Source organism: Neophocaena asiaeorientalis, unplaced genomic scaffold (genome assembly GCF_003031525.2).
Source record: "Neophocaena asiaeorientalis asiaeorientalis breed wild unplaced genomic scaffold, Neophocaena_asiaeorientalis_V1.1 scaffold171, whole genome shotgun sequence".
Taxonomy (NCBI): domain Eukaryota; kingdom Metazoa; phylum Chordata; class Mammalia; order Artiodactyla; family Phocoenidae; genus Neophocaena; species Neophocaena asiaeorientalis.
In genome coordinates, this window is record NW_020174013.1 from 7,186,515 (window position 1) to 7,210,450 (window position 23,936).

General features: G+C 37.3%; 1 protein-coding gene across 5 annotated transcripts in view; it reads left to right on the top strand.

Moving 5' to 3' along the window:
• PLEKHH2 (pleckstrin homology, MyTH4 and FERM domain containing H2) overlaps window positions 1–23,936 on the top strand; it is a 107,741-nt gene extending 83,805 nt beyond the window's left edge. The window contains exons 21-30 of one of the 5 annotated variants that reach the window (XM_024753606.1): window positions 254–351; window positions 1,738–1,915; window positions 2,796–2,951; window positions 4,801–4,898; window positions 10,996–11,137; window positions 16,189–16,334; window positions 17,362–17,491; window positions 18,271–18,357; window positions 20,426–20,563; window positions 21,809–23,936. In XM_024753606.1, coding sequence (XP_024609374.1) covers window positions 254–351; window positions 1,738–1,915; window positions 2,796–2,951; window positions 4,801–4,898; window positions 10,996–11,137; window positions 16,189–16,334; window positions 17,362–17,491; window positions 18,271–18,357; window positions 20,426–20,563; window positions 21,809–21,988 — 1,353 coding nt within the window. In that variant the 3' untranslated portion in view covers window positions 21,989–23,936. Of the gene's footprint in view, window positions 1–253; window positions 352–1,737; window positions 1,916–2,795; window positions 2,952–4,800; window positions 4,899–10,995; window positions 11,138–16,188; window positions 16,335–17,361; window positions 17,492–17,911; window positions 18,249–18,270; window positions 18,358–20,425; window positions 20,564–21,808 lie in introns of those variants that run through there. The other 4 variants (XR_003004298.1, XM_024753607.1, XM_024753608.1 and 1 more) reach the window with 4 other exon arrangements.

The following is a 23,936-nucleotide window of genomic DNA, read 5'->3' on the forward strand; positions in this document are numbered from 1 at the left end:
GTACCTCAGTTGTAGACAACGATATATACAACTTGATGGATTATGGTTCTGACCCAATAGGAAGCTTTTATGTTTTTATGTATTATAAACGCTCCAAGCAGATAATGTATATATGGAAAAAGCAAAAACATTGTGGGGTCAAGTAAGACTGTCATCATCCCCTTGCTCTCACAGCCTCTGTCAGTCATGCTTGCCCTGACTTGGATCTCTGACGACCACATGGTGTCTGACCTGTGATGCTCTCTTTGCCCAGGGCTGGCAGCTCTTAGCGCTCTGTGTTGGGCTCTTCCTTCCCCATCATCCTTTCCTGTGGCTCCTCAGGCTCCACCTAAAGAGGAATGCAGATTCCAGGTACGCAGAATTCTAGCCAGCTAAACCATTTATGTGGCCTCTGAGTGTCTACAATAAATCAAAGGTATTTAGTAACCTGCCAGGTACATTTGTGGAAGAATGTGTGAAACAAATGTTGGTACAGGAAGCCTTTGGTTATCATTTATGCGGAGCTGGGAAAATATTTCCTTTGTTATGTTAAATCTCTTATGGAAGATTACAGTAAAAGCTTGAAAAACTGACAAAGAATATTTTAAGTGAAAAGTCTATTTCAAGTATGAATGTCTTATCATTAGTGGGTGTTCATTCAATAAAAGCAACTATTTTGTTTCCTTATTTTTCCTATTACTATTTTCTTCACATTGAATTCTTTTATGTAGAAGACTTCTCTGATGGTCTTCCCACCTTTTATAATTGTATGTATTTGAATTACTTCAGAATTTTTACTCCTTTGAAAAAGACTCATAAAATTCAGCTGTCAGAGTGGCTTTCTTACAGTGAGACCCAGGGCACCCAGCCAAGGGTTATCAGGATCATTTTGTCCAAGAGGTTCATATTAGGTTGTTTAAATAGACTCTGGGATTCAAACAAACAAACAAATGATGAATCAAAAAACAACTTGAAAGCAGTAGGAAAATATACTGCAGCTCATAATATATTTTGGAGACTCTGTCATCAAGGTCATGTGATTTCAATAGCAGTCACTGAGGACCCCCTACCCCCGCCAGACAAAGGTGACATTTTAAAGTCTAGCTAGAAGGCACTGGGATATAAATATATTTAGAGATGTTATCAACCTGCTTTTATAAACAGAATAAAAATTATATATAACAAATGAGGGCAAATAAGACCTCTATCCAGCTTTTACTGGATTTATTTACTCCACTGGTTTTGTTTAACGTTTAACATTTTTAAAGAAGTGCATGTTTTGCAAAAAAGGAAAATATATTTTTATTTTTGTTTGAAGATATTTTCTTACCTTGCTTAGCAGGAATGGCATTAACCTCTATGTTCTTCAAAAGAGAACTCTCCTTATCTTGCACTTCTTAAGTTATCCTGCAGTAGTCTTTATACAGTTATTTTCTTCATACTTGTTAATATAATCATTGTATATTGACCATAAAATGTCTGGTAATTTTAAATTTATTTTGTGACTATAATAATACAATAACAATGAAGATTGTTTTGTGGGGAAGTCTGGTTTAGTCAGTGGCAAAAGTAAAGACACTAGAATTTGAGAAAAGTGACAGCAGTTAATATCACTCAAAAAGAAAAGTTACTGTTAACGTTAGCATAATACATTGTAATATTGTACACCAAGGAAAGCTTTCTTAATGGTTTCATATATATAAAAGTTTGTCCTAATTAAATTTGTTCTTAGGCTTTATCTTAAGTTTTGTATTATAGGACAGAATTTGGAAAATATGCCATTTACTGCCAACGATGTGTAGAAAGAACGCAACAGAATGGAGATCGAGAAGCAAGACCCTCAAGAATGGAAATTCTTTCCACCCTTCTTCGAAACCCGTATCATCATTCTTTGCCCTTCAGTATCCCCGTACACTTCATGAATGGGATCTATCAGGTAGATTAGACTTTCTACCCAATGAAAACATGCTTAGTCTAGAATTCTAAGTGCACTCTGTGGAACTGGGAAGTGAGACTGTCTCCCTATTTCTGTCAGCTCCTGGCAGTGATAAATATGCAGATGTATTAGACCTTCTGTCAGGACAGCTGAGTTGTGAAACAGTTTTGCTAAAAAGGATTCACACTAAAAACATCCATAATTGAACCAAATAAGGGAGGAGTTTCACTGCCATTATAATTCTGATGGAGAAAAACAAAAAGGTTGAGGCCTTTCCCCACCTGGGTACCGGCTAGGTGAGGAAATAATTACTAACGTGTGGGATGTGTACAGGTTTAGTCTCTTTAAAGTCTCCAGATCTCAGGAATTATCTGGGAAAACTGTCCAAGCCCTCCCAACTCAGATCTAAATGCTTGCTTATTAACTCAAGCAAACATGTTCCAAAGCTAGCAATTAGTCTTTGTAGCTCTAAGCCTTTTATCACGGAATTCAGATACTTAACTGCATATTAAAGAAACAAAAATTAAATGTGTTTATTTTTTTTCCTTTGCTTAAAGATTACATATTGTACTGTAGTTCTTGGTTTGCTTCTAATGGGCAAGCATAATATCTCTGCAAGATGTTTGCAGCTGTCAAATGATCTTTCTATTTTGAATTCATGTCTGTTGGCTGAAGCCAAGATTTCTGAATTCTTACATCAAGCTAATGACTAAGATGACATTAAATTTCTCCAGCGGAGCTTTGGAAAAAAAGTTAAAACACCTAGATAAATATGTTATCATTAATCAGGCATCAAGAATGCCCTGTTTCCCCCTTGAAATCTAAGTTTGAAATGTTTGTACCTTTTTATTAAGAGAACGACTTTGTTATTTCTGTTTAGGTAGTTGGATTTGATGCATCCACCACAGTGGAAGAATTTTTGAATACTTTGAACCAGGATACAGGGATGAGGAGGCCAGCACAGTCTGGATTTGCATTGTTCACAGATGATCCTTCTGGCAGGGATTTAGAGCATTGTCTTCAAGGAAACATCAAGGTAAAACCAACTCCTTTTAAGGAGGCAGACCCAGAAAACAGCAAAGAAGCTACCCTGCTATTTGCAAAAAGTTTAGCTCAAGAATTTTCCAAAAATTTAAGCAATCTAATTTTCATAATAAAAATAATATTGCAGGACTTTGTTGAAGCTGTAGAATTCTTAATACGATCTGCACACACACACATACTCCATGTTAAAGAGAGGAAGGGGATTAATAATAGTAATAATACCCTAAATATTAGGGTAAAAAGAGTGGAGGTGTGGAAGGTCTAATAAAATGGCTTTCCATTTTATTCATTCACTCAGCAATATTCATGGAACTGTTTATTGTGTCCCAGGAGCTGGTCCAGACCCTGTGGGTAATATAAAGAAGGTCGAGAAATTGTCCCTGCACACAGTGAACTTCTAATTTGCTTAGGCAAGAGTAGCCTTATACACTGATAACCTTCAATCTGAAAGTGATAAATATATAAAGAGTTAGGTGAACATTCTACAAAGGGAGAGATTAAGTTCAGATTGGAAATTAGGGAAGAGCTCAACTGGTCTTTGAGGGATTGGTAGAATATGGACCTGTGGAAATAAAGAAGAGATTCCAGACATAAGGAAAATCATGAGCAAAGACAGAGAATTGGAAGATTCTTTAAAAATGTTTTCTAGGTCATAGTAAAATAACTGTAATAAAGTTTCCATCTAGCAATGGCAACAATTAAAAATATAGAACCATAAGGAACCTTAGAGAAATAACCCACTTATTTTGCAAATGAGGAAACTGAAGCCCAGAGTGAAAAATGATTTATGGCAAATCAAACGGCTAGAACCAGGTCTGGACCCTCTTACTTGATGTGGTCCTTGATTGCTCTTGGGAATAAGTACCTTGTTATGGAGTAAAGGTATTTCTATGATTTGGAGATTAAAGAATTGGGGCAAAGCCAGGGACACACCTATGAGTTTAGAACATATGAAATATCAGTACTTTCATCTAACTCCCGGAAGCCCAGCTCCACTTGCAGAACCATCTGTTGGGTGTCCATGGGGTTCCGCAGACTATGTTAAAGCTCATACTTAGTTCCTTAGGAGTACTGGTCAGAAGATAGGATTTCCACCTCACTCCACCCCACCCCTGCCTTATTTCTTCAGCTGCATTTTGAGACATCTAGATAAATGAATGTCTTTTTCTTCTCAGCTCCAAGTATATCCTGTTTAGATCAACAATTCCAAATGTAAATTTTTGAGACAGACATTCCTTGAGCACTGTTAATAATTAGTCAATAAGATAAGCTAGTATTTTTGGTTGGCTTGAACTGAGTAAATATTAGGGGCTTTGGTGAATAACTGCTTACCCCATAATTCTGAAAACTGTTATTTATAATTCTCAAATGACCAGTTTAAAAAAAACAAGCAAACATTTATTTGGTTCCTGGAGAATTTTTGTTCTTTCCCAATCAAAAATCTTAACATTATATTTCAGATTTCTTTGGTATAATTTCAGTTATTCCAATCTTTATAAACTCAGAAGGTGGGAAGTTGCTTCTTCAGTGACTAAATCATGAAAAAATTCCTGGAATCTTCTTGTTTCCAGTCTCATGCAGTCCTTCATTAAGATTCCTTTTTGAGTAAAAAATTCATGGCCATAGTCCAAAGTTAATGTGTGTCCAAAAGGATAAGAGGACCAAAGAGTGATTTATAATTAAATTCTAAACTCAGAGCTGCAGAAGCTTAAAACAGAAAGCACCAGTCCATTTGGTTTGATCACATTAATTGAAAAATTTCAGTCTATAGACATGCTTGTCTTCAAAAAATACCCAATGTGAAAAATACTATGAATCTCCATTTTCCACTTCCCTTCTAGATTTGTGACATTATCTCTAAATGGGAACAGGCTTCCAAAGAACAGCAGCCCGGGAAATGGGAAGGTACGAGAACTGTTCGTCTCACTTATAAAAACAGGTGTGTAATGCCATTGCCAAGTGCCAAAGTGGGAGTATGCGTCTATGTTCAAATCATGCACCTACAATTTAGTTTCCTATTGAATAGCCTTAAAAATTATATTCATTTATATGTTTTCTTATAAATGGTAACTGTTTCTGTAGGAAGAAGAAGAAACTGTCACATAAATTTTTTTCTCTAATTCTAGTTTGTTAATGTCTTGAATAATTATATTTTGTAAAAATATGCACTTGGACAAAGATTAGAAAAAAACTATAGGAAAATATAGCTGCTCTCTTAGGGTAGTTGATATAATTTTTCACTTTCAAAATTTCCTTTAACACTATTATTACACTTTTTCATAAGACTGAATACTCAAATACCCTACTGCAGATCTGTAGTAAGAAGTATTTGTTTACCCAAGTCTTTCAGAAGTGATATATTCATATCCATTCATTCTTATTCTTTCATATTCTCTCTTCCTCTGTATTTATTGAGCTTCAGCTATAAGCCTGGCACTTAGCTAGATGCTCTGGATAAAATGATGATAAAAACAGACACAATCCCTGATCTTTTGGAATTTACAGGCTAGTGAGGAAGACGGTTGCTAATTTTACAATGACTCTAATGAGTATATAATAACATATGAAGTTCTCTGAAAGAAAAGAGCATGGTTCTGTGAGAGCACATGGCAAGTATCCTGACCTGGCCTGGAGACTTCGGGAGGCTTCTTTAAGGAAATGATGCTTATGCCCACGTCAGAAGGGCGCTGAGAGTGGAAATGGATGGAAAAGGATGTTCAAAGCCTGTATAAGGAGGCTGTGCAGTGTTTCAGGAACTGGGAAAAAGCTGGTAGGGCTGGAGCACTCACTTTCTCAACTGATACAATTTTAAAAGACTTTGGCAAATGATCAGAAATCAGGTTTTCTTTCTTTCTTTTTTTTTTTTTTAAATATCTTCTTTTCTTCCATGTATTAGTAGAAGGTGGTATTTAATAAAGAGTGTTCACTGACCAGGTCATATTAACTGTACAACAACAGCAAAAAAACTAAAAAAAAGTATTTTCTTGTTTTATTTGACTCATATCCCATAAAGTAAGAAATCTAAAATATCAGACCAAGAGCCTGGTAGAATTATTGGTGAAGTGTTGACTTCTTTCAGAAGGCTACTTTTGGAATATGTTCATAGATCTGAAATTGGGATATGAGAAGTGAGGGTACTATGTAACATAAAGAATGTAACAGCCTTTGATGCAGTTCAGGATCTCTTTTTCTGATACTTTATTCCACAGAAATACCCGCATAAGTGGGCAAGAATATTCCAGTATGCTTTATAACAGTGAAAAATAAGTGTTGTAGGGGGTACTTAAGTTTATCAATAGGGAAACAGTTAAATAAATATTGTGCATTCATATTGTGGATTCCTCTTACACACTCAGACATTGAAGGGTCACCACTGTTTGAACAGACTCCTTTGATCTGAATAAATGGTGGTTTTGAGCCACGAGAGCTTCTCTGTTCAGGGGTTCATGAGCTGAGGTGATTCGCAGGAGTTCTGGGTAACGAGAAGGTAACTGTCAAGCTTTGGTATCTAAGGTTTTAAAATCTCATATTCGTAGAGATAAGCAGGATTATTTAGATACTAGAAATATAATAGGCTGTACTCCCAGAGGAACCTGTCTCCACTGATGGCAGTCTTCATCTGTGGCCCTTTGGTGACTAGCAAGAACAGCAGCTGGAAGATGTGGACCTTCCAGATGATTGTTTTAGTTTTGTGATCACTGGAGCAGTGGTTCTCAAAGTGTGGGCCCTGGATCTGCAGCTTCAGTATCACATGGAAACACGTTGAAATGCAAATTATTTGGCCCCATGTCAGGCCTACTAAGTCAGAATGTCTGGGGATAAGGCCCAGGAGTCTGTTTTAACAACCCTCCAGGTGATTCTTACTCATGCTAAGTTTTGAGAAGCACTGATCCAGAGGTCCGTGTTGCTGCCTGTGTCTTTTGTGGAAGGAAGCCAGCTCCTGGACCTGACCTGCCATATATGTTTATGTAAAAGAGGTTCAGGAATTTTCATTTGGTTTTGTTGGCACTAAGTGGAATTACGTCCATGTCTAAGACTATTCCTAACACTGCATAGCTTATGAATGTTGAATACATACTGATTTTGACTGTGATGGCCACAGTTGGAACCAAAATTAAATGGATGAAATGGAGAAAAGTGGTCTGAAAGACGTAAGAATACTGTGCCAAGTCTAGCAAACACCACCAGGGAGGACAAAGACAGTCATGAATAACACAATGCCTTGTTAACAACAACAAAGCTTTATGACAGTATCTTTGACATCAGAGAAAAAGCAACTCGATCATAACGTTTAATTTTTAACAGAAATCTGAAATGGCTGGAGAGCCACATCTATGAGAAAGTACTGTTTCTAAATGTGGTCGTGATTTGCACATGTGCGAAATAGCTTAGACAATGAGCCCTAATTTCCAGGGACACAGTTAGGAGGGGAGCTGGCTGTGACCTACCATGCAGCTGCGGACCTGATTCTTCATCTGTCAGGCAGCGCTGCAATAAGCAAAACTAAAGCACCAGCTCTCTTTATCATGGAATTTTTGCTTATATTTAGTAAGTTATGGAATTTTAATTATTTAGATTTAGGGGTTAAGGATCTAATTAATAGGTTTTGAACTTGTTCTCATAGAAAACCATTTGGTAACTAACGTTTAAATTCTATTCATATTTAAGCCACTTATTTAATTTGGTTTCTTACTGTCTGTTTGAAATTGCAAAATCAAAGCATGTTTTTAACAAAACAAAGCTGGCAAGGGTCTTTCTCTACAGAGAACAACTCTTCCTTCTCCCCTCTTTGAAACGAAAGATTATTTTCAATAATTCTTCGTTATTGTTTTCTGGAACATAGTTTAACATTCCCATCTCTGCCACCTTTAGCTGACTGTAAGAGCACCTATATCCATTGGCTCCTAAGCCAAGAAGCCTCTTAACAGGTCACCTAGTTTATCCCATTTCTTCCAGCTGTGTTCACACCAAAAAAAAAAAAAAAAATTCTAGTATGAAGAGACTCTTGTGATTCTAAAGACCTCTAGAGAAGGCTCATCATCATCATAATAGTAATAATATCTACCACCAATATTTATTGAGCACTTAGCACATACCAGGCCCTATGCTGAGCTGTTTATATGCGTCATCTCATTTAATCCTAACAACACCTCTAGGTAGGTGTTATCATTAATCTCCATCTTATAGATGAGGAAACTGAAGCTTTAGAGAGTTAACTCATTTACCCAAGGCTACAGAAGGGATTTTTCAGGGTTTTTTTTTGGCAAATAGTTTCCATATGTAACAATTCTCACCACCATTCATTTATCCATTCATGCCGTAAACATCTATCCAGTGTCTGCCAGTGCCAGGCCTTGTTGAAGCCCTAGAGATTCAAAGGTGAATAGAATTTTCCTACCTTCTAGAAATCTTACAGTTTATAGGGAGAGACAGACATGAATTCTTAGCAGTGTGATTAATGCTGTAACAGTGACAGTATAGCAGAGTAGTGAAGAACATGGGCTCTGGAGAGAAACTGCCGGGTTAGAATCCTGGCTCCCCCACTCTGTGACCTTCAACAAGTCACTCACCATCTCTGTGCCTCAGGTCCCCTCTACATGAAGTGGAGATGAAAACAGTACCTACCTTTAGGGTTGTCTGAGGGACTAAATGTTGGCAAATGTAAAGCACTTGGATCAGAGCCTAACACATAGCAGATACCCCAGTGATATTCGCTCTTATTGTGAATATAGCATGTCTGTTTACAAGCTGTTGTGCGAACAGAGAGGAAGGCTTCTCACAGTGGTGACTTCTGAGCACAGGACTTGTGATAGCCATAGAGGCCGGAGGAGAACAGGGAAGGGGCGTCACAATTGCAGATTTCGTAGTGTTATTAGCAGACCATGGTGGACAGAGGAAGGAAGGAAGGTAAATGGAGAGTGAAGGCAGGCTGCTTCCTCAGTAAGTTTACATGATGATGAGAAAGGCAACAGTAGGAAATAAATGCTCTGAGGACTGAAATATGGAGCCGGTTGGAGGCGAGCAAAAGGATTACCCAGCAGTGCCGAGAGCTCTGCTGAACTTGGAGCAGTGTGTTTGCTGATACTGGTCCACATAGTGATGTGATTTCCATCCCACAGTGTTCAGCTTCCTGGATGTCAAGTGAGGAGGTGGGCATTTGGGAATGCCCCGGCCTTCCAACGTGTGCCCTCCCTGCTGTGACAGAAGCCCCTTTCTCTGCTTCAGGCCCCTTTAGGATTGGAGAGCAGCTGGAAGCTGGTCATATTGGGAGAGACTCAGATCATGTAACCCTGGCGCCTTTCCTATTCAAGATCCGTGGATTTGATTTTCTGACTTCCTGATCATTTTTGTGACTCTTTAGTTCCTCTTCACATTCTCTCCAAATCCCTATAAAGCTGTTGGAGCCCAAACTGTTCCATTAGGGGCTTGAGCCTATGATTCCTACAGGTTGTGTTCCTATATGTGTGTCTGGAATTGTTTTTCTCTTTCGTGCCTATGGTGCTTCATTTTCCCTTCCCAGGTGCAGTCTTATTGGCATGCCAGAAATGATAGAAAATGCACTTTAGCTCTTCTTGCCTGTAGCCATTTGAACTACAGGTTCTTTTTTCCCTCCTAGCTGTATTACTAATTCAAACTTTTACTAAGAACCTTCCAGTGGTTAACACTTAGCTAAAAAAACCCTAGTGCATTATAGTGATGAATAAGACATAGTTCTTAACTTCAAGTGGAGAAAATAAGCTAAAGTACAAAAACGTTCACATGCCAGAAAGGGAGGGCTTTCATCTTAAACTTTATTCTCTTTATTTTATATCCCTTTGCTAACACCATTTTGAATTTAGAATCTATTTCTATTGCCCAGCCATATTCTCCTACCAGTTAACAATTTGCCATCATGCAGTCACAGATAATTATTTTATCAAGAAACCATTCTGGGGCTTCTCTGGTGGCGCAGTGGTTGAGAGTCCGCCTGCCGATGCAGGGGACATGGGATCTGAATGATGGCCCAGGCCAGTGATTCTTAAGCTGGCGTGAATGGAAAGAATAATCAGAACGTTGGGGAGGAAGAGCTTTTCAAAGTCCACCCCCCGTGCTTCCCCCAAGATTCTGACCTGCTGCCCTCTCATTCCTTGCTATTTGAGGTAATTACCATGAAAGACTCTGTAACTGATGATAGGGTGTCCTCTCCCTATCATCAAGTGGATAGGGGAAAAAAGGCTGGAAATCCAGTTATAGCTAATTGAGCACACACTTAACAAATGCCAGATCTAAATCTCTGTTTTCCTGCCACTGTGTTGTCATGACAATATTAAGGTATGTCACGGGGCTGCTTACCCACCCCACTGTCACGGCATTTACAGTGTTTACAGTGCTCTGTGCCTGCCCTGCAGCCTGGAATCAGAGCCCCAGAAGCCTCACATACCAAGAAACAGCACAGTGATTAAACACAGAGGGTCACTGAATTGAGGAAGACCTAGGCAAACAAAAGTCATGTCATGTTTCAACAAATAATAATGATAACATGTAAACTATTTTTGAGATCCTAAGGCTGTTTATCAGAATGTGGCATAAAAAAGTCAAAACATTTAAATGTGCAAATATTATCTTTTAGATTCCCAGAGAAAACTGCCCCACTTGACCATTCGATGTTGATTTTGAATTGAAACCTTCATTTTCTATTCCCTGGTGTGTCCAAGGTGTTTAGGAAAGATCATGGGTGTTTTGAAAACTGGGTTTATACAGCCCACTGGTGTCTGAGGTCCTTCCTCAGTAACATCTAAGGTATTAAGGTATTTCAGGGCATAAAGGTAGCATAGAAGCATCCATCAGCCTCAACTTCAAAGCAGTTTTTCCTCAGTTTGCTGATAAATGTTATAAAGAACAGAAATAGAGGTCATTAACCGATAGTAATGGTCTAAGTTTGTATCATTGAGAGAACTATTGTTAGAGCAACCCCATATCAGTCCTCTGGATTTCTCTTTACTTTTTTCCTTTGTAAGTAGATCATTTAATGAAAAATTTCCTCTTTTTTTTTACAGACTGTATTTCTCAATGCAAGCTCGTGGAGAGACTGATAGAGAAAAGCTGCTGTTAATGTATCAGACAAATGATCAAATAGTAAATGGACTTTTTCCTCTGAACAGGGACCTGGCGTTAGAAATGGCAGCTCTTTTAGCTCAGGTAACTTCCATGTTATATAGAGCGATGTTTTGTAATGATAAAATACTAATTTCTCCACTGAATTAAATGTAGTAAAACAATATACCTTTCATAATTCTTTAAATTCAATTTGCTGTGATTAACACCTTAAAAATTACAGGCATTATAATTGCAGCCTGACTCCCATTGCTGACAATTGCGGTGATGTAGAATGAGACAATATTCCATAAAGGGAACCTAGTTTCTTAATCTCTTGAAAATATCCCACTAGGCTTTGCATTTAATAAAGGAGTTTGAGTGTCGAGCTGTGGGGTTGCGGTTGCCATGCTAAAATCGTTCAGTAGTCAAATAGGATCAGTCTTCTAAAAAGCTAAAGCACTTTCTTTTACTTACCTATTGTATCAATTAAGTTCAGTTGGCTGTAAACCACACACGCATGCAAATTAATAATGACAGTTAAAATGGAAGTGTTATTTGTCTCTCATATGGAGAGTGTTGGGGCCCAGGGCAGTGTGCCCCCAAATATGCCTCAGTGGCATATTGATTATTTTTAATTAAAGTTACTTGAGAAACAGCTGGTGAAAAAAAAATGATATATATTTAAAAAACACTCTGACCTCCCTCTTTTCCCTTAAAAGCAGGAAATAAATCTTCCCATGTGAATGTATCCTCCCTCTACCAGGAGGATAAAAAGCATCCTTGTCAACAGAGTTAGGGAATTCAAGGCTAAGAAAGCTGTATAAACAAACTTTGTTGCTTCTTCACTAATCTGCTATCCCAAGCACAAACCCCTTTGTTTTGTTAAATCTTCATAAATAATTGTTTCTTTGTCTAAAAATGATGTATAAACAGCCTGCTTTGGTCATTTCAGGGGTCCCATTTCTATGAGACCTCTGTGCGTTCAATTGGTTTTTTCTCTCCTGTTAATCTGTCTTGTGTCAGTTTCATTATTAGACCAGCTAAGAGAACTCTAGAGGGATGTGGGGTGGGGGGAGTCTGCCCCTCCCCAGCGAGAGATAGGCATGCTGGCGCCTCTACAGGCATTAGGGGCATAGGCTTTATCCTGCCCTCCATTCTGCTGTCATCTTCACGGTCCTGGAGGTCTGCCAGAGCTCCAGCCATTACATCAATGTTCCAGGCATCATAATGGAGGAAGGACTGAAGAAGGGCATGCCCTCCTGCTTTTGAGAAACTTCCCAGCAGTTACACAGAACACTTCTATTTATGTTTCTCTGTCAAAACTTAAGTCACACAACCTTGCCAGCCTACAAGAGAGACTGGAGAATGTGGTCTTAGCTGGGCAGCAGTGAGCCCAGCTAAATTCAAGGTTTTTATTATTCAGAAAGAAGGAGAGAATGGTCATAAGAGACAACCCACGGTTTCTACCCCATCTGGGTGTTTGCACAGGTTAATTAAGGGAAAATGATGTGTCGTTGGCTTAGATTCCCCAGGGTTTTCAGTCTTCTCACTCTACATACCATCCCAGGACATCTTACTCATTCTCTTAATTTTATCTACCACCTGTGCTGATGATCCCCAAATCTTTTCTCTCCAGCTCATATTTCTTTCATGGGCTCCTTAAATTCGACATATCGGGAACTAATCATCTTCCCTTCTTTTCCTTCACATTTTGCGTATTCACTGCCTCCATTCAGTCCGCCAAGCAAGCTTCAAATCCAGGAATCATCACTGACTCTGCCCTCCCTCTCTCCCTTTCCCCCAGTTAAAATGTGCCCTGCCCATTTTAACTCTGTTCCCTGCTCTCCATGCTGACCACCATTGCTATGGTTCAGACCATCATCACATCCTGCCTGCTCTCCTGCATCAGGCTTCTAACGTGTTTTTCTCTGGTCTGGTCCCACACACACTTCTATCCTCCGTGCAGAATCTAGAGAGATTGTTCCAATTACCTATTGCTGCATGGCAAATGACTCCAAGACTCGGTTCAAAAGGACAGTTTGGGCAGGGATGTATAAAGGCAGCTTGTCTCTGCTTCACATGGCATCAACTGGCATAGCTTGTAGACTGGTTGTGACTCTACAGCTGAGGGCTGGAATCATCTGAAGGCTCATTCACTCACACGTCTTGGGGCTGATGCCAGCTCTTCCTTGGAACTTCGGCTGGGGAATGTCAGCCGGAAGACCTACTCGTGGCCTCGTAAAGTGGTTGCCTGTGCTTCCTCACAGAATGGTGGTGGGGTGGCAAGAGCTGTCCCGGAAGAGACAAGATGTGGAAGCTGCCATTTTCTAAGGTCTGGGCCTAGAAACTGCCGTGGTGGTTTGTCAGGCAGCAGTAATATACAGTAACTGGAATGGAGATACAGCAAAAATGTGAATCCAGCTGTGTCATTCTCTTTACACGGAGGGACTGTCATGATCTAAACTCTGCCTGCCTCTCCAGCCTTATCTTTTAATACTCTCTACCTTGAACTTTATGGTCCTGAGTTGTATATGATTCACTTATTCTCACCTCTTAAACTTTACTTGTCTCCTCTGCTTGGAACACCTCTACTCCCATGCCTCTACCTGTGAACTTCAGCTTATCCTTTAATTTTCATCTTAGGGGTCACTCATTCCAGGAAAACCTTCTTGAATTCTGCCTGGTTGGGTTAAATGTTCCTCTTGGGGTTTCTGTAATGCCCTGCACGTATCTATTACTGTCCTGACCCCAGTGGTTTATTATTAGTTATTTGTTTCTGCTTTGCACCACTGACTGGGGCCTTCCTGAGAGCAAGGGCTCTCTCTGTTCATGTTTGTATCTAGCACAGTGCCTTACACACAGTCCATTCTCCATAAATGTTCTTGGATGAATGACTAGTTGATAATTTAGTTTACTTTCATAACAATTTTATGGTCATCCAGACTTTAAAGCGTTCAGTGCTACACTGAGTGTTCCCTTTTTGCAAGTGATAAAAAGCTGAAGAAATGAGAACTAGGTCACATTTTTTCTTGGTGATAGAATTAGGAATGATTTCCTATCACATGCCATTCTAGGCTTTGGTTCTCTAAAGGCACAGATGCTCTGTTAAAATCACTCTTATTTTTGCTAAAGTTTAAGTTCATCTTCTTACCTTTTAATTTTCTGGGGAAAGCTTCTCCAAGAAAAATTGTCATATCCTTTGGAGATACACACTTCTAATATTTTTTAGATGAATTTTCGGAAGGGGTAGAAAGGTAAAACCATACACCTATAAAATTCTGAGCATATTACTAACTAAAAAGTATAATTTCTCCATCTACAAAAGGAAAATTAAATAATACCTCTGGTCTCTTCCTCAGAGTATTTTTTGTGAAGATAAATGAAATATGCTGAGGAAATCTGAGGTCTGTAGAAGAAAATAGTCATTTCTGTTGTAGATTTGCATATCTATAGGTCCTTGTTGATATTCTCTGTCTTAATCAGGAAATTCTTGGAGCTGATGTTCTGATTGCTGTACATGGTGTCTGGTAAGGGGTCATGTTGATGTGAGGCATATTGGGGATTATCCGAGTTGATTCTTCAAACATTTATTGTGCTCATTCTGTGCCACAGAGTATGCCAGGAGCCAGAGAGGGAGACCCTGAGCTTGAATATCCCACTGCAGGGTTCCCTAACAGCCAAGCTTGCCTTAAGTGGCCTCTATGTTTGTAACTATTGTTTGTCCAACTGCCATATCCTTAGAGGTTAAATCCTGGTCTAAGGCTTCACAGCTAGCTGTGCTGAGTACTGCCTGGTGATAGGTGGGGACAATGAAAAGCTTGCTCTGGGGGAAGGATTTCGATGTATTTGAAGAGCAGGTGGACAACTTTTATTTGGTGTGAGGAAATTAAGATGATACCTGACTAGATAGGAGATGAGGGTGAAAAAACTGAACAGCAAAGCCAAGCCAAGAAATCGTCAAGTAAGGGACCAGGTCAAGGAAACTAGAAAGTCTTAAGAATAGACTGTAAGGGCAAAGCTCAGCTGAGGAATTTAGACAATAGCTGGTCAGATTAAGAACTAGATAAGGGAGGTCACAGGGGTCAGAATCTCAGAGGCTGGTTGTGCTAACAGCTTACTTGAAGGCAGAGGGCCCTTTTGAGATGGAGACCCAGGGCTTTCTGTAAGACCATCCCAGTCTTGATGGAACCCTCCATCTGCATGCTGGGGAGTACTCTAGGTAAGGATGTGGATGTTCAGTATGTCCCCCACCCCATCTCACTTGTTGAGCCCTCTTTGGTACCCTATACAAAGCATTTAACACAGATTATCACAAGTATTTATTTATTCTTCAGTCTCCCCTACTAGACAGTAAACTCTTTGAGGATAGGAACTATGTTCAGCTTTTTTCTTTCTCATATAAATTAGCACAGTGCCTGGCATATAACAGGGACTCACTATAGGTTTGGGTGAATGAATGAGTGGGAGAGTAGATGGAGAGATGGATGGGTGAGTGGTTGGATGGGTTGGTAGAGGATGGCATCTGTGTAGCCTGTTAATGGAAGTAAGGATTGAACATTGTTTCATTCAGGGAAAAGGGGGAATGAAGGGCTTTATTTCCAGAAATGACAGAATAATAGATTGAGAGCATGAATACAGTAACATTTATGGAGAAAATCTAGGAAGAAAGTAATGAGAAAATAGTACTTGCTCCCATGATGTTCGGTAGAGATCCTGAAAAAGTCCAAGTAATACTATTTAAAGATTTTTCATAGCTTTATAAGTTTTTAATTTTTCACTTCTAAGTTCTATTTTGCCTTACTATTATCAACCAAAATGGTACCTTAAAGATGAAAAATTATCTGGTGCTGTTACAGGAAGGGTAGAGTAAGTGACCTTTAGCAAATACTACCAGACATTAACCTAGAGTGATTAATGTAGAAATGAAACTGGAATGTTTAAATTATAGATTTTTTTCATAATTAGACTTCAAATGAAATTTAAATTTAAATAATAGTATTTATATATGATTATAAATTCCATAATCACACAATCATGACAAATAGATTTATATATTGTATGTTATAAAAATGTTTAGAAAAAAGAAACTAATTTTCTTTCTTAAAATTCTTTTTTAATATCCTGTATTTTCTCTTTTTTGGGTTTCCACTTAGGTGGAGATTGGAGACTTTGAAAGACCTTTTTCTACTCCAGCAGGGCATGTTACTAATCAGTGCAAAGCAAATCAAACTATAAAACAACTCATAGAGAAATTTTATCCTAAAAGGTATAGAGATGACTCTTCTGAAGAACAGTTAAGGTAAAGAACTATTTGTAACTCTTGAAAAGACAGATGCACACTAGTTTTTCAGTGACATTTTTCTGTTCAAAGTTTAAAGATGAAAAAAATTGTACATAACAATTTTCTCAGGATTTTTAAAGTACTGTTGAATACCAGGAGGTTATAGTTCTTTTTATTTAAGATGTGCCTGGAAACTGTAGTATCTAGATTTAAACTTTTTTTAATGAGAAAAAAATCTACCTTAATTTAGAAGATCTACTTTTCATTTGACCTTATTCATTCTTGTCCAAATTAATCGTGCTAATAAAGAAAAGGAAAAAATTGGCTAATAAGATGTTTAATTTTATTAAGTGTTTACCAAAAAATTTTTATCTCAGGGTATTCCATTATAAACAAATTGGAATAAAAATAAACTATCTTCTTACACAAGATTTTTTATTATAATATAAAATTTTAATTAAACAACTAATTTGAGACCATATAAAGAAAAGCTGTAGATTCAAAAATAGAGGCAAATCCAATTCACCATGAATTTTTCCAAAACAGAAACATTTGAGATCAGTCTGTTGTCTGTGTAGAATAAGTGGCTGCCTTCGTACTTTTGTTTAAGAGGTTTCCCCTGCAGCTAGCATCTCTTCAAACCAGGAGTGGTAGCACCTAAAATTCCACTGTTGGGGATTCATTCTTCAGTCTTGACTTCTTGTACTTTTCTTTAAAAATGAAAGTTATTCCCTTTTAAACTAATGTATGCGGTTTGACGTTAGCTTATCAGATTTTAAAATTTTACCTAAAGGGGGTGGGGAGCGGGGAACTTAGGTCATACATACTGGGAGCACTAACCGTACGAGAATTTGGTGGAAGGAATGCTGCAAAAAGGACAAGGGGCAGACAGTGGTGAGATGGGACTCACAATACAACAGCTTCACCTAGGTTGTGAGTATGTCTCCCAGGGGTGCTTAGGATCGGCTCAAGGAGAGCTTTATCTTGGGAGGATCATACACTATTTATGTGTTTTTCTTTTGTGTTTGTTCTTTTCTTTTTTTAGGCAGCTTTGCCAGCGACTGTCAACCAGATGGATGGCCCTCCGGGGACACAGTGCTGCTGATTGTGTGCGAATCTATTTGACAGTAGCCAGGAAGTGGCCTTTCTTTGGTGCCAAATTGTTTCTTGCAAAAGTAAGAAAGAATGGGAGGTTATTCAGTTCAGTAAAATATAAAGTGATAACCTGAGTAACCCCAGGTTTATTACATTTGGCTTTTTAAAAGAAAATAAGGAAATTTCTAACAATTTAAAGAAAACCATGAAGGGACACTAAGGAAAGGGAAGGAAAGCCATTAGCGTCTCTGTCTTTTCCCTTCCGTTCCACTTCCCCATACCGTAAATCATTTCTTACACTCAGTAGGCTTAATCATTAGACTGAAGACAACAGCTGAACTCTGCTTTCTTCTTTTTATTCATTCATCCATTCACTCATTTACTCTCTCACTCATTTGCTCATTCATTTAGTATTTATGAATTCTGTTTGCCAAACATTGAGCTAAGCTCTAGGGATACATATGCCCATGGTTTCAGATAGGTTGTACTCACACTTCCAGGAACTCACAACCAGTATTGCAATAGGCCTGGAAACAACTACTGTGTGGAGAATATGGTTAAGGGTGACATGAACAGAGTGATGGAGGAACACTGAAGAAGGAGAGATGAAACCTGCTGGGGGTTAGCTTAAGAGACCTGTCCAAATGCACACGTTAATAAATGGCAGATCTGGGTCTCAAACTCAGGTCTGCTAATTCACTCCTCTTTCCATTATACCACACTGCCTGCTCCCCAGGTGAGATTTTTAATAACAGGATGTTGTTGTGTTATTGCAAATGCTGCATTGCATTTACACTGAAAATTATTTCTGTAATTTTGCTTAGCATTTATTATGTAGTGTATTTTCACCTCTTCATAGCCCATAACCCCATCATCACTTGGAAGTACTTTCATGTGGCTGGCTATACATGAGGATGGTTTAAGCATCTTAGAATACAACTCCATGGTAAGATTAAATCCTTAAGTTCTGCATTGAGTCAGCTATTTCCATTGCTCAGTGTACTGTAAACAGAAGGTAATGATATCTTTATCTGACTTTTCTCATACACAGAAAACACTCTGCCTAATACTATATAATGAATAGTCATTTTACAAACATAACTATGGTTACAATTTAATCTTTTAAATCAAGATTAGACAGGTTATATATTGTATATGAGAAAAATATTAAGATACCATGACTAAATTGCAATCATGGTTGTATTTGTAAAATGACTGTTCATTCATTGTGTTCGGAAGATTGCTTCCTGTGTAAAATGCAACTGTTGAAGATAACATTTAGGTAGAAACTTTAGTTACCAAAGTTTTAAGTTCAGTTTCACGAAGCCCTCTATAACAATTTCTATACTATCCCATAATATCAATTACCAGTTCATTTGTACATAGACAGTATCTTAGAGCTTTTTACATGATTAAATATAAAGTCAAACTGTGATTTCTATTTACTCATTTATTTATCTGAAATTTACTTTATTTTCTATCATATTTTATATGTATCAGAGTACTTTTAAAATTTTTGTTCTTTTTTTTTTTTTTTTTTTTAACCTGGTAGGCAAGGATTGCTAAATTCACCTGGTAAGTGTAGTGGGCTCTCCTACTTGTGGCTATAGTCAGGATCACTGAGAATTTCTTGGAAACGAGGTTATCCTTTAGTGTTATAGTAACTGTTTCTCCTTATAATTGCTGCAAAACTTTTTTGAAGGCGTTTATGTTTCCTTTTAGTTCTTTTAGTTCTTGAATAGATAATCTGAAGATAGATTATAAAGTCAGTGACTTAAAGTCAACAGAAATAGTACACAAGTATTGAGTTACCTTAGCTAAGTAAACCAGTTCCTAGATCCCGGGAGATGGACATACAGGTCAGGAAGTAGACATTGCCAGCCTGCAGCACTAGAGGTGTTCACTGCTGGGATGGTCTGCTCAGAATCTTGCAAGCTAATCATTAGATACGCAGATTCCTTTCCTTTTAGGCTGTACATCTTTGACTTATATTATTTAAATTGTTTTAGTAACACATTGGGAAAAAATATTTGCTGCATGTATGATGAAGGGTTGGTATCCTTTATGAATGTGGATGTTTTTTCAAACAGTAAGGAAATGATGAACACACCAATAGACAGAGGGGCTGAGGCAATTCACAGAAGAAATACTAATGTTCAATAAATGTATTTTTAAATGTTAATCTCACCATCAAGCAAATAAGTTCAGTTTAATACAGGGAGATTCTACTTTTCACCAATCAGATTGGCAGAGCTTCAAAAGAATGATGATATCCTGTGTTAGCAAGACTGTAATGCTGGGAATGTAAATGGGTATAACCTTTTTGAGTTTGGAAAGATTTACTTTTTTGAGATAGCAATTTTAGCTGTTGAGGTTTATAACCAAAGAAATAATTAGGCTATGTGTATTATGAAATATGTCCCCAAATATTCATTGGAATATTGTTTAAGATAGTAACAAATAAAAAAAACTTAAATATTCTTCAATAGGAGATTAGTTGAATAATGTCTATGTGTCTATAAAATCCAAATAAATGTCTATAAAATCATTTAAAATGTTATACAAGTACATTTGTTGTCATGGAAGGATGTTCATAACATGTTAAGTTAAAAGAAGCAGAATGTTAAAAAAGTAGTAGTATGCATGATACTGTTTATGTTTACACATATCAAAGTTTATATATCAGGGTGAACTATGTGGATTTGCCAATATTTGACCTTTTTTTACCTTAAAAAGAATCAGTTTCAGATGGTTCAACCAGATAGATAGATAGATAGATAGACAGATAGAAATCTTAAGGACAAATACAGTGTAAATGCTATGTAAATAGTTGCTGGTGCATGGCAAGTTCAAGTTTTGCTTTTTGGAACTTTATGGAATTTTTAAAACATATTTTCCATCTACAGTGGTTGACCACATCATCATTTTAACGGAGATACATGTTATTAATCATCTCTCATCTTTCTTTGAAAATAAAGATTGTATAACATACTTACTTTTTTTTCTCTTTGAAGAGGTTAATAATCAGCTATGTGTACAAGAGTCTAATGACCTTTGGAGGTTATCAAGATGATTTTATGATAGTCATTAACAATGCACATTCAAAGGACAAACCAACAGAGAAATTACTTTTTGCCATGGCAAAACCCAAGGTGAGTAGAAGGCTTTATGCTAACTTTTTTATGCTAGTTTTTTTCATACTAAAACATATATTGTACAAAGAATAAGTTCCTCATGGGAAAACAGACTCTACTTACAATCAAACAACCATAGGTCCAAATTCTGGCTTACCTTATCTTTCTAAACTTTGGTTTCTTCATCTAAAAAATGGTATGATGCTATGATGCTACCTTTTTTTTTTTCCTGGATTAAGAATAAAATGAAGGAATTGTAAAGTATTTATAGCCCAGTGCCTGGTATACAGAAAGTTCAAAATAAGTGGTCCTGGCATAAGTTGTTATTGTCAGGTACTTTATGTACTTGTAGTAATTCACTTTACAGACTCATTATTGAGAAGAGTGAGGTTTTAAAATTAAGGCATACTTGTTTCTTTACTATTTTTAGCAAACTATGTAGTTTTAATGTCTCTAAGTAAAAGCAGTAAATAAAAGGGCTGCATTCTAACATGTAACTCTGATTTTAGGAAAAAGAATGAGAAATTAATTTTTCGAAGACTTTGTCTTAAAATTCTCAACTAAAAGAGACTACTGTTTTAGAATTTGAAACTTTAAAAAATGACATATATGTTTCTTAATTAAATCTATACTTAAGTGAAGTCTGTAAGTGTAGAAGATCATGGTACACTCAGTGCTTTAGTTTAAAGAGTTGATGTAATACACTGAATTTCTTATTCATGTATTCACAAATGTGGCTTTAGGATAACTGGTAGAATTGTACTACTGTCACATTTCCTAATGTTGCCACTAAATTTGATTTTTTTTTTTAAAGTATCACTTTCTGCTGGTTTAAGTAATGAGAAAATAGGTCAGTGCCTTGATGGTGCTGAACATGTAAGCACAGTTGACTCTTGAACAACATGGGTATGAACTGCATGGGTCCACTTACACATGGATTTTTTTTCAGTAGTAAATACTACATTACTACACAATCCATGGTTGGTTGAATCCATGGATGTAGAACTGTGGATACAGAGGAACCGTGGCTACAGAGGGGCACTGTAAAGTTATGCATGGATTTTTGACTGCTTAGAGTGTTGGGGCCCCTAACCCCTGTGTTGTTCAAGGATCAACTGTACTGCACTGCTTGATCTGGTTAAAAAGGAAATCTGGTAGCCTGGGTACTTGCAGATGGAGACCACCCATGGCCAACCCTTCACTCTCTTTTGGAAGTGATGAGAACTTCTCAGGAGAATAACAATTCCATTTTTCTTGTTTTAGATTCTTGAAATCACTCTTTTGATCGCCAGCTACATAAACAACTTCTATCAGCAGAAGGCGGTTCACCACCTCTCTGCTCCAGCGCTGCTCTCAGCTCGGACCCAGGGTCCTCAAGCCAGGGTGATGGGAAGCCAGCCCCTTCTGTCAAGCAGACCAACCAAAGGCCCCACTTTACTCTGAAAGCTCAGGGGCCTGAACATTCACTCCCTGTCCTCTAACCAATGGCTGCATCGGCTCCAAATAAGTTCATTTACATCCTGGTAGCATGGCACACACACATTAGTAGTCCATTCTTTAAAAATAATGAGGGTTACTCTCTTTCATTTGATTCATAAATATTCAAATGAATGCTAGTAATAAGACCTAAACACAGATTTTCCCACGTGCTGATTTTCTCTTAGCTTAACTGGGTTAGAATTTGTCATTTTTTTCCATCACCTTCTCCTTTGCCATCAGACACATCAAGGCTTTTTTCTCTTTTTTAAAAAAATATTCTAACAATCTTTAGAAAATGAGATTCAAGGGAGTTTTTTTCCAAACTCTCATTTGGCAAACCAGTTGATTATTTGGCAATGCTCATTGCCAAAAAATTAAGTACTGTAATTAAATGTGCTTTTAATTAATGATATGGTGTTTAGAAAGAAGTAGAGTATACAGTTTAAGAAACAGCTGCAGGGTGGTGTTGAAGGGTAAATTTTAGAGCAAGTGCAGTAAGTCTTCTGGCCCTATGAATCATTGTGTGAGAAAACAGGAGCTAGGTAACTAGAACCTCCTATGTGGTTTTAGAAAGTGTACCCTGTCACTTTTTCAGATCACTGGAGTGTAAAACTTAAAATGAGACAGTGATTCCTGACATTCTTTGGCTGTCAACATAACCCAAGTTCACTGGAATATTGCCCACATTTCATTGCATTGGTGCTGGGTCATCTTGACCTTGCTTTGTTAAATAATAATATCTATGAAAACAAAGACCATTCTTAAAGCTTTTCCTCATACAGTCCTTTTTAATTATAGTTTAAAAATAAATTCCCAAAAATATTTTTTAAAAGGAAAGAAAAAGTAACTCTTCTGTCAAAGGAGGTAAATTTTTAGGTGAAAGGGTCTAGAAACGTATTACTTTACTAGGTTACGTAAGTGGTCAGTACATTCCGGTTTGTGTCAAAATAAAGTACTTATTATTCATGATAAAAATGAAACTGTGATAAGACATGAAAATTATATTGCAAAAATGTTTAATTGAAATAGTAATCATGAGTATACTTAATTTTATTTATGTGTAGAATATTTTATATTTATATTTTGGACGTATATTTATCACTCTGTGTATGGTATTTTTTTAACCAATTGGGAAAAAAAAGTCAGCTGCTGAATTAATTTGTTGGCAGAGCCTTCATGTTTTCTTTTTTGCTGCTTTCTCCCTACGGCAATGTACTGTTCTCACAATAAGCCTTTTAAAAATGTTCCATCCCATGTTAGCATCCTTCAAAAGGACAGAGCCAAGAAGTATACTGATCAAGTAAGATTTTGCTTTATTGGTAATGACAAAGGTAAAAAAAAAAAAACCCATAGAAATAGATTGCCATTTACTATTTCTCCTAAATCTTTTGAACCACAACCACTCACTGGGTAAGCAAATTAATTTCTGAGAATAAATGGGTTACCAGTTTGAGATGACTCTCAGGAGCCTTTTGGCTGGGATACAGTAGTTTCTGAGTTCCCAGAAAACCATTTAATAATCATTAGTTGGTGAACCACAGGCTTGGCAGAGGTGTTACATATGTGTGAGGACTTTATTCTCAGGCAATAGTTAGTTCACCATCTGGTAAGCCCCCCCAAAATCTAATTTAAACAAGTAGTGAAGACTTAGCTTAAATGGTAGTACCCTAGACTTGGCATTTATTTTTGATAGAGCAGAGATAAAATATTTTGATGGAAAGAAATCAATTTTCTGTAACTGATGATGTGAAAATTTTATTTTCTGGGAAATTACTTTTATATAGCCATTTAAAAAATTCAAAGTATGTTATTATGATTGGTTACAAGAGAATAATGTTACATGTTTAATTGTAATATTTGTCTCCTATCATTTTCTTCCCTTTCAATCATAATAAATGATTTACAAAACCCA